Source organism: Synchiropus splendidus, chromosome 17 (genome assembly GCF_027744825.2).
Source record: "Synchiropus splendidus isolate RoL2022-P1 chromosome 17, RoL_Sspl_1.0, whole genome shotgun sequence".
Taxonomy (NCBI): Eukaryota; Metazoa; Chordata; class Actinopteri; order Syngnathiformes; family Callionymidae; genus Synchiropus; species Synchiropus splendidus.
In genome coordinates this window covers 8,638,235-8,648,877 of record NC_071350.1, presented here as the reverse complement: position 1 = coordinate 8,648,877, position 10,643 = coordinate 8,638,235, and the positions used below count along the sequence as shown (strand labels likewise).

At 43.1% G+C, this 10,643-nt stretch overlaps 1 protein-coding gene across 4 annotated transcripts; it reads left to right on the top strand.

Moving 5' to 3' along the window:
• Positions 1 to 1,748: 1,748 nt before the first annotated feature.
• Positions 1,749 to 10,354, top strand: slc37a4b (solute carrier family 37 member 4b). Of its 4 annotated transcripts, none has more exons than XM_053847303.1 (10): positions 1,749 to 1,760; positions 2,987 to 3,328; positions 3,469 to 3,701; positions 5,548 to 5,794; positions 8,146 to 8,298; positions 8,365 to 8,450; positions 8,517 to 8,630; positions 8,694 to 8,759; positions 9,447 to 9,585; positions 9,663 to 10,350. In XM_053847303.1, the coding sequence occupies exons 2-10, from the start codon at positions 3,181 to 3,183 to the stop codon at positions 9,827 to 9,829; spliced, it is 1,353 nt and encodes a 450-aa protein (XP_053703278.1). In that variant the 5' UTR covers positions 1,749 to 1,760; positions 2,987 to 3,180; the 3' UTR covers positions 9,830 to 10,350. The 4 variants fall into 4 exon arrangements, with proteins under 4 accessions (XP_053703278.1, XP_053703277.1, XP_053703279.1 ...); XM_053847302.1 differs by lacking the exon at positions 1,749 to 1,760 and adding an exon at positions 2,455 to 2,514; XM_053847304.1 differs by lacking the exons at positions 1,749 to 1,760; positions 8,694 to 8,759 and adding an exon at positions 2,455 to 2,514.
• Positions 10,355 to 10,643: the final 289 nt, after the last annotated feature.

Below are 10,643 nucleotides of genomic sequence, written 5' to 3'. Positions count from 1 at the left end.
TTCTTTCAAGTTAGTCTCACTAACAATCCTATTTCACGTTCCAATTCAGACTGTTACATTTGTGATCAGCCTTTGTTATTTTATTTTATTTTATTTTATTTTTGTTAACAGCACTTTCCTAGTTGGTGGGACCCCCACTGACCATGGCAATAAATTCTATTCTGAATCTGATCCTTATTCTGAATTCAGCTTCAAAATAGTTTTGGTCAAATTTCGGTGGAGCTATGAAAGTTTTCTTTGTTCTGAAGTAAAAGTTGCATCATGTTTGGGCTTTGTACAAACCTGGGAAACGTCTAATACATTTTGGCTGAAACTAAAGGAGTGAGAGGGAAGAGAAAGGCTGAGCTGAAGTGAATGGATTGATGTTTTTTTTTTTTTTTCCTTTCTGGCTCTGTGAATGGGCCACGTACAATGTGTGTTAATTCAGCCCTGAAATAAAAGCCAAGCCGTCCAGACAACATCACTTCCTTTGCTTAATTGATATTCCGCAGCACATCCTCGCACTCCTCTGGTATGTTACGGACCAGCGGGCAGCAAACCCAATCAAGGAAAACGGTGAGGCAGTGACTTTGACTAAAGTTGCTCACTGTGCCTGCTCGGCAGTCTCGATGCAGGGGAGCTGCTTTCTGGGCTGAGAGTTTAAAACTGCAGGAGAGGGCACATCAACGACACAACATAGTTCAAAATCTTAATTCAATAGATATTGAGGAAAAAAAGGAACGGCCAAATTTAAAAGGGACCAAGTTAGAAGATTGGTTTCCTGTGTAAGAAGGTAAGGTAGATTTATTGTCAATTCTTGAAATGTCATTACTCGGTGGCCTGTGCATTGACATATGTGACGTTGAACAGTGCAAAAAAAATGCAACATAAATAACGAAAAACAACAAAAAACAAACATGAACAACAACCAAAACATAAGTCAAGTCGAGTTAACAATGGCAGTGCGAACAATTAAAGAGCAACTAAGAGTGTGGGGGTGTGTGTATGAGTGTGCATGTGTGAAGGAATAAACACATGAGATTCTCACGTGTCACTGTCCATGGTTTGGCGCAGACAGTGGGGGCAGCGTGGGTCGAGAGTTCAGCTTCCTGATGGCCTGATGGATGAATGAGCTATCATGAGCTTTCAGTTCGACACCGGGTTTGCTGATTGAAGGTGTCCTTCAGTCAGATGGTTTGAGCCCCCAGACTTCACAGCCTTCTTCCTGGTGGTAGCAGATTGAAGAGGCTGTGTGAGGGGTGTGAAGCGTCTTGCATTACCCTGACTGCTTTCTGGGTGAGGTGGGTGATGTGGACGTCCACACAGCGATGCAGCTGGTCAGGACGCTGTCAATGGCCCCTCAGTAGAACAAACACATGATGGAGTCTCAGCTTGCTGGTGGGCTTTCTTGACCAGTGATGAGGTGTTTCTGGTCCAGGAGAGGTCCTCTGCGATGTGACAAATGTGAATGAATGAAGACATACGTCCGTGGGATTCTGAAGTCTCACTGTCCAGTTTTGAACGTAGGCAGCACTGTAAAATAGCTGTAACATTAATGGTCAGGGAAGTGTTCATCTCCAGAGAATGTACTTTCTGTGACAACTGAGGAAGTATAACCTGCCCCTGACACTGCAGGTTCAGGTCTCCATCATCGTCTGGTTTGGCTCGGCAGGACAGACTGCAACAGGACTGCAGAGAGGATCATTTGCACGTCTATTCAGGACCAGTGCGTGTCAGGGAAAGGGCAGGCGACATCACTGCTGACCCCTCTCACCCTCTCGGTAGGACCACCAATGCACTCCCCGCTCTGCAAGTGAGCCATAATCCCTTTTCCTTGCACTCTTTTGTCACTTTCCCCCCGTTGTTGTTGCTTAAACACTGTCCAGCCATTTTAGGTCAGTGTGCGTTTGGGCGTTTTTGTAGTATCTGCAACTCTCCAGCAAGTAGTGCTGTTGCCCTTTTACAGTTTCCCCGTACCGTTGTGTTATGAACTTGAAACTCCAACGCTGAGTTCTTTTTTTGAATCGTGTTTTTCGGGTGCATTCAGTTATAGCGTCATAATTTTAGTGCAAATGGAATACTTCACCTGACGTCAGTTCAAATACGTATCTGTCCAGTAGTTCGCATCATTGTTTTATTGTTAAAAGTGAGTTGATTCCGAGCCAGTGTGTATAACAGTTAATTTTTTTCAGACTAAATGTCATTTTTATTCATATTGTTCGGTTCTCTCTGAGAATGGGCGGGGAGAGTGACAGCATGGCAACCAATGACGCGTGGCGTTAGCAGCAGGCTAACAGGAAGCAGCTAATATCAACTCAAAATATATATATTTAAATGACATTTATAATTCCTCTACATTGATGGGATTGTTAAAGTACATGACTGTTATGAATTTTAACAATGCTTCTTTATGTTAATGCAAGTTACGCACTCCTTCTCTCGGGAGCGCGCGCAGACCATGCTATACATACTCCACGGTCGGGGACGCGCTTCGTCCTTTCGCTCGGATGGGAACAGCGAGGGGAGCGAGTCACGGTAGGACCTCTCTCCTGACACTTGTGTGACCGTCAAAATAGACTAATGCAGCACCTACATCTTAACTGTGAGTTCGCGTGCCGACCTTACAATGGAGTTGCAAACTAGCGTTGCTTCAATGTCAACGAGTGTCGCCACTTTGTGCAGCACATATCTCACGCTCGCGGTTTTCATGTTGATGTAGCTCACTGCGCTTGGAAAACCACGCTAAATGAGATCTAGCTAAGGTGCTAAATCCACAGAAACCATTGACTACTGTCTGTGAACTCGACTACCTATCATTCGACACCGGATATTTCGAGTTTGCTGACTGTGTGGTCACCAAACCTGATCATTTCAGCGTCTCTGACATTTCTGTCGCCCTGTTTTTAGACTTCAATACGAGGACACACCCCCTTTGTTCTAAAAATGACCAAGGTCCACATTACTTAGCAAAAAAATCTATAGAAATTTATGTGTTTTCTAATTGCAGGTAGATTGGAAGCTTTTCTACTGCATAATCCAGCACCTTAATACAGACTGAGTGGGAAGATGGATCAACTTTAACCGGCAACTGCTGCTCCACTGCGCCTCTTCTGTTGCCCTCCCCAGTCCATCAGAAGCGTTACTGATTCAACTGAAGCCAGCTGTTCTCTTCTGGTCGTCTCTCAAGTGTCCACTGGAATCATGGGTGCTACGGGCTACGGCTACTACCGTGTGACCATCTTTGTCTGCATGTTCGTTGGCTATGCTCTGTACTTCTTCAACCGGAAAACCTTCTCCTTCGTCATGCCTTCGGTGATGGAGGAGATTCACCTGGACAAAGATGACCTTGGTAGGATAGCAAAGTAAAAAAACAACATCAAACTTCAAAATTATATTTGTGTGAAGTGCCCCACAAGTGGACAATGGAAATGGTTATGGAGTGCCGTGTTAAATGACCATCAAATCCCATTTTAACTCTTGTGTTTGCAGGTAAGATCACCAGCAGCCAGACTTTGGCCTACGCCATCAGTAAGTTCATCAGCGGTGTGTTATCCGACCAGATCAGCGCCCGCTGGCTTTTCTCCATCGGCCTCTTCCTCGTGGGAGGCATCAACGTGGTCTTCTCCTGGTCCTCCACTGTGCCCATGTTCACCATGCTGTGGTTTATCAATGGTCTGGGTCAAGGCTGTGGCTGGCCTCCCTGTGGGAAGGTTCTACGCAAGGTAGTCTCTTTCCTGCATCTGACGCTTTAACTTGAGCTGTATTTTAAAGGTTGATGTGATCCTGTTGTTGTGTTGGTAAGCCTGAGGAGACCTTTGAACCCAGATTGACTTTTTGATCTAGAGACACAAACTAAGACAGGAAGAGCTGCTGTTTGTTTTGAACAGTTTCATTGAATCTGCTGAGATTTTCTCTATTTAAGTGAACAACAACCCAGCAGGACAGAGGTAGCTACTGTCTATATGTGACAAATGGCCCCCCCGGCTGGGCTTAACCTTGGACATGCCTGATTTTCACTATATTGGTCTTGGTGCCATGAAGTCGAGTCATTAGTTTACCATGATAAAAATAATAAATAAAGATGAAAGGTTTGGACTCAGTGACGCTGCAAGCATTTCCTCAAATGGACTCAGCATTCATGATATACGTCTTGAAAAGCTGTCATTGTTCAGTCCAGTGTGATTCTGCTGATGTGATACACCAGCCTACAAAAATATCGAATCAAATATTGTGTTGATTAGTATTGTATTTGCTCTCTTAAGTCCATGATTTCGATAAAGAAGAAATGCTGGATTTGCTGCGGCGTTTGTGACGTAACAAATTTTCCATCTCTCCCCTGGGGTTTCGTTGTTTGAGGCAGCTGTTAGTCAGTTGTACTGTGAAACTGAACTGAATTCCCTTCAGGTCTGAATAGGTAGTAATGAACTCATTTTCATACATATTTTTTTCATATATTGATTTTTCCCCTTAAAATTATGGCACTTGTTAATAAATTGCAATGTATTGGAGTGCTTACAGGATAGCAATGTATTGCATATACACATATGTATCGACACATCTGTATTGGGATATGTGTCATATCTCCAGATTACCAATGATACACATTATGAACTGAATCATGGCTTAACTTATCGACTAAAAGCACATGAAATGGAAGTAGAATTTGTAAAGATCGCAAATAATTCATGGGGCAGTTTAAATCAGTGCTTTTGTTGAATTTTAATTTTCCTTCTTATCAAATGAAAGTCCTATTGTGTTTTGTGTATTTTATGGTCAACAATTATGTTGAGCCTCAAACATAATATTTGGTGAAAGACGAAGGGTCGTGTGGAATCGGTTTAAGGGCCGCAAATGGCCCCCAGGCCGCACTTTGGTCGTGAATGGCTAGAGGACCGCACATTATTACACAATTTCCTCTGCAACAGTCCTTTTTATGAAGTATTTCCCTCTCTTTTTCTGCTCCGTCCTCAGTCTTTGCACTTGAGTCTGTCGCACATTGACTGCCCAAATCAGCATTTTATTATCCACCACACCTAGAATTACTAGCTACATTGTTATAGTCAGATGGCCTCTTAAAGCTTTAAGTAAAAGAGCATATTTGGGATGGCAGCTATATTAACTTGAACACAACTTGAGACTCATAAGAAGCCTTAAAAGCAGCAGTGTTGGGCGTGTGGGGAATAAATAGGCTTGGCATGACTTCAGGGAGCTAAAGAGATCAGGTTACAAGACAGCTTATTTATAGAAGATCTCCAGTTGAGTAAGAAAGAAAACTTTCACTGTAAGTGTGAACATACTGTGTAGACAAGTCACATTCCACAACACTGTTATCAACACGGATCAGCAATTCAATCCAGTTCACTCCCTGAGTTCTATTTTCTCCACTGGTCTGGAACTCGCTGTATTTCTGCTGCAACTAACCACTATTTTGATAGTTGACAGGATGACATATGAGGGTTGGTGAAGTCTGCGGTGTCATCAGTAGTAATTACAAAAGGAACAGAAAACTCTGTACTCAGTTTATGTTGTTAAATTTGCTGACTGACAAGTGGTTTTCTCGTGCTGCAGTGGTTCGAGCCCTCCCAGTTTGGAACCTGGTGGTCCGTTCTGTCCTGCAGCATGAACTGTGCTGGTAGCCTGGGTCCCATCCTGGTCACTGTGCTCCTGAACTACTACGACTGGAGGACCATCCTGACCATGTCGGGGCTCTTCTGCGCAGCCTTCTCCCTAGTGTGTGTGGTGTTTGTGAAGAATGAGCCCAAAGACGTGGGACTGCCCAGCATTGAGGGAGCAGTGAAGAAAGGAGCCAAAGGAGGTGAACAAATAGCATGTTTGCTTCTAGCATGTGCGTAAATGAAAATTTTCATGTTCAGCCTGAGGTTCTTTTAGCCCATAGCATAACATAGAATATAGGAAGCTTCTTCTCTAGTCTCCATTTGCTTCTGCACGCCAGGCTTGTTACAAATTTCCTCTCACCCAAGATATTCTCTCTGGTCTCCTACCCCAGTCAAGTGACTAACCAAAGCTAATATCAAACTAGTCGGTAGCACTGGATCTTGAATGGGTGCATTCTTGTTGCCCTGGTTATGTATCATGTAGCCCAGAAATGTAGAACAGCTGTCCGCACTACGTCATGTTACATCAGTAGTTAGCATGAAAAGTGAGAGAGCGAGCTCAGTCATCCTCATGATAGGGCTGAACATCAGTCTGATTTAGAAGAGCATGATTTTTCTGCTCTCAGAGTGACTGTAAGTACAATTTGTCTCAGCATATTTTTGTTTTATTGCACTCTGGGATAGGCTCCAACACACCCCGCAACCCTGAACAGGACAAAGCGGTGGTTAACTGAAGATGCCTGTATGTATGTGCATTCCAATTGCAAGCATAATTTGCATGCAAAGACATCCGCCTGCCCTCAGAGAAAGATTTTCTGATCATTGGCACAAGGGCTTTTCTTTGTGAACCAGTGGTGGAGCCCTGGAGCATGGCTGGATCAGAGCTTTGGGGCAGCGACAGATTGCGTCTGCTTTGCTTCACTGCCTCAGAAGAATTCCTACCAAGAGGAAATGGCATTTTTGAGTTGGCAATAAATTGCTAACACCCACTCATTCTTAAAAAAAATTTCATTGAATTGCAAAGATATAACTTTCTTTTCCTGAAAAAGTTTTAGAAGTCTACATATTTGGATGTCATGGAATGACAGGAAAATGTAACCATCTCAAACAATTCAGTAATTTTCATTCCTCAGTTGACAGTTACTAATAATACATTTGTTAAAAGTAGCTACTGTCTATATGTGACAAATGGCCCTCGGCTGGGCTTAACCTTGGACATGCCTGATTTTCACTGTATTGGTCTTGGTGCCATGAAGTCGAGTCATTAGTTTGCCATGATAAAATTAATAAATAAAGATGAAAGGTTTCGACTCAGTGACGCTGCAAGCATTTCTTCAAATGGGCTCAGCATTCATGATAAACCTCTTGAAAGGCTGTCATTGTTCAGTCCAGTGTGATTCTGCAGGTTGGATATACCAGTGTAGAGAATTCAGGTCTACGAAAATATAAAATCAAATATTGTGATGCTTAATATTGTATTGATATCTTAAGTCCATGATTTCGATATCTAATAAAGAAATGTTGGATTTGCTGCTGCATTTGTTACATAGCAAATTTTCCTCTGGGGTTATTTTGAGGCAGCGGGTCATTCCTCAGTTGGACTGTGAAACTGAACTGAATTCCCTTCTGGACTGAGTTGGTAGCAATGAACTCATTTTTTACAACTTTTTTCTGCATTATTGATTTTCCCCTTAAAATAATGGCACTATTTAACAAATTACAATGTATTGCAGTACTTGCAGTATAGCAATGTATCGCAATACATTGTATCGCCACACCTGTATGGGGATACGTATCGCATCGCCAGATTACCGATGATACACATTATGAACTGAATCATGGCTTACCTTATCGACTACCTTAACAATTACTCAACTTATCAAATCTCAGCAGTTGTAGTGGCCATTTGTTGAGCACTTGAAGAACGTCTTCTCGCTGGTGAACAGCTAAAATGATGAAGCAAATTTTCTTTCTGTGCTAAATGCTCTCTCGACGCAAGGCGACCACCTTATTGGTGTCTTTGACACGAATGCGGTGAAGCATTCCCGTGCTTTGGATGGTTGCGATCGTGGTGTTCATTTCTCTCCCGGTTGTTTGCCAGTCACTCATACAGTGACATCTTTTACTGAAAATGGTTCGTAAAAATCTACAAAAAAATGTATTTAGATTGTTCTCATTTTCAGCCTAAATCCATGTAGACGCCAGTGTTTTCTGTACAGTCTGCCACACTGCCTCTCCTCATCAGATTTTTACCGCCTCATTCATCCATTTCATTTATACCACTTGAAAAGTATTTTGTTGCCGAACAGTACTCTACAATAAAGCATTTCAACTGACGGATTGTTCTTTTGGCCTCCTCACTGAGCTTCTGGGCCTTGGCTTCGGGACAGCCTGCCTTTGGAGGATAAGGATAGAGGAGTCACTCAGCACCTTCATTCATTCAGCAAACAAAATTCTGGAATAATTTAAAGAAAAATGAAATGAAAGAATTATGAAATTCCATAAAATAATGGTACGATTCTGAATGTGAGCTGTTCCTTCCTCCCTCCAGGCAACAATGACAGCACCCTGCGTGAGTTCCTCTTCTCCCCCTTCCTGTGGGTTCTGTCGCTGGGCTACCTGGTGGTGTTCGGGGTGAAAACAGCAGCGACCGACTGGGGTCAGCTCTTCCTCATGCAGGAGAAAGGCCAGACCGCTCTGATGGGTATGAACTGAGCTTTCTCTCTGCTGCTCTCCTCCTGCTGTTAACATCACGCCATGTCTTTCGTAGGCAGCACCTACATGAGTGCGTTAGAGGTGGGAGGCTTTTTCGGCAGCCTTGCAGCAGGTTTCATCTCTGACAGAGCAGTCGCTCGGGTGAGTGGCACAAACCCACAGCCAAGCCAAATGTTCTGTATGTTAGTTACTCACTGCTGTGTCCAGCAAGGCTTGGGCACTCACGGCAACCCTCGCCACGGGCTTCTGATCCTCATGATGGCCGGCATGTATGTGTCCATGTACCTCTTCAGAGTCACCATCACGCCTGCAATCCCAGAGGTACCTGCTGCTAAGGTTTAGCACATGTTACCACTTCAGCAATGCTTCTTTTCTCCGAAATAGGAGGCTCCACTGTGGGTCCAAATCATCCACCCGGTGTCCGTCGTCCTGGGCGTGACGGAACAAGAGGTATTCTAGTCGCAGCATGGGGCACGAGTGCAATTTTCAGTGATTTTTGCAAAAGCCTCACCTGCTCATTCGGATTTAGGCTGATACCAACCGTTAATTCACGAGACACAAAGGTGATGTTTGAACCTTGTTTTATTGAAATAAATGTCCGTTTACGCTGCAGTTTTTGACTTTTATCTATGATCAGAAGGCAAAGTTTGATGTAGGACATAAAATCAATTGCAAGAATGTCGGGGACAACGTAATAAAACATTGTTACATTTGTTGCCATTGAATTGCCAAAATTTTGGCTTTCCTGGGTGTAAACTGAGTGCTTGTTCCACCATTTTGGAAGCCTCAAGTTGCCCATTAAGCAAGACAATATAATTATTCATTGTCTTGTGGAATTTAGCTCAACAGGGAATGTGTTTATTCGAAGTCAAAATTTAAAACTGATTTTAAAATCCGTCAACATCGTTTTAAAAATATGTTTTTTACAATTTTATCATTTTTAAATTGTGATTTATTTATTTGATTTATTTATTTTTTTTTTTTAAACCAAGAAAGTTCAACGTCCGTAGCTCACAATTGTCTGCCGTCATTGTAGTTAAAATCATCATCATATTATCGAAGTATTTTCTGTCTTTATTGTGTGATTTCTTTCCGCAAGAAGCACAGACTGTAAACCCTGCTTCCTCTCACCTCCAGATCTGGATCCTCTGCCTCGGCGCTCTCTTCGGCTTCTCCTCTTACGGACCAATCGCCTTGTTCGGTGTCATCGCCAGTGAGAGCGCTCCGTCCAACTTCTGCGGGACTTCCCACGCCGTGGTGGCGCTCATGGCCAACGGTACAGCACCTCCCCTGCCCCCTCGCACCTTCACAGCTTCATGGTCATAAACCCGGCTGTTGCTTTCCTGTTTGCAGTGGGAGCATTCATGGCTGGATTTCCCTTCAGCTCCATCGCCAAACAGTACAGCTGGGACACCGCGTTCTGGGTCGCAGAGCTCATCATGGCCGGTGCCACCGTCGCGTTCTTCCTTGTACGAAACATGCGCACTAAAATGGGCCGAATCCCAACGAAAATGGACTGAGGTGTCACCCTCTCAGCAGCTCACCTATTGTTGGGTGGTGTGGAAAGCTTCACCCTTCAATCTGCCTAAACAGGACTCAGGAGTGTTGAAATATTTGAATAACCAATGTCCTCTTTTCCATGGACTGCACAGTTGTCATATCTTAACCAGCCATCTTTATGCTGCTTTGGTTACATTGCTTTAGAACAGCTGGAGGCAAAGGAAGTAGACTGGAATAGTGAATCATCTGTCCAGTGATTGAGCAACTATTTATTCTAGACATTCTAGAAGCTTGCACAGACGTCGTGGCACGTGTTGCTATGTTAAGTAAGCTCAGCGCTAAAACTGGATGATGTCATCGCATCACAGTCTCTGGAACACGTTCACGTTCAGCCTTCACCAAATGTTTGTTCTCACAGTCACTTAGTGCCACTTTGATGTTTGGAATGAACATTGTCTTAATGAATTTGTACTTTTAAGGTCGAATAAATATTGATGTCAAAGTACAGTATGTGGCCATTTTTTCTATTTTTTAATCCAAATGTACATAAATAAAGCAAACAAAACACAGAGTTGCCGTTAACACCGCATGTAGGAGTTTGTAATGTTAATAAAGACACCAACAATTTAATATGAATGATCTATCATAGGACCCAAGTATTATCCATAATAAAGGTTGCCCTACAATTTCTACCATGGCCTCCACAAGTGTCTATCATTGGGCCTCAAAATAGGGAGAAGTCTTGTATCAACTATGGATTTTTTGAGAGAAAAACTTGTGGTTTATGGAGTGTGGTTTTGTTTTTATAATTCAGTAAATATCAAACATCCATCC

Coding starts and splice junctions, on each gene's coding strand:
- slc37a4b (XM_053847303.1), top strand. CDS start 3,181: ATGGGTGCTACGGGCTACGGCTACTACCGTGTGACCATCTTTGTCTGC. Junction 8,451..8,516: donor CTGACAGAGCAGTCGCTCGG/GTGAGTGGCACA, acceptor TGCTGTGTCCAG/CAAGGCTTGGGCACTCACGG. Junction 8,760..9,446: donor TGGGCGTGACGGAACAAGAG/GTATTCTAGTCG, acceptor TCTCACCTCCAG/ATCTGGATCCTCTGCCTCGG.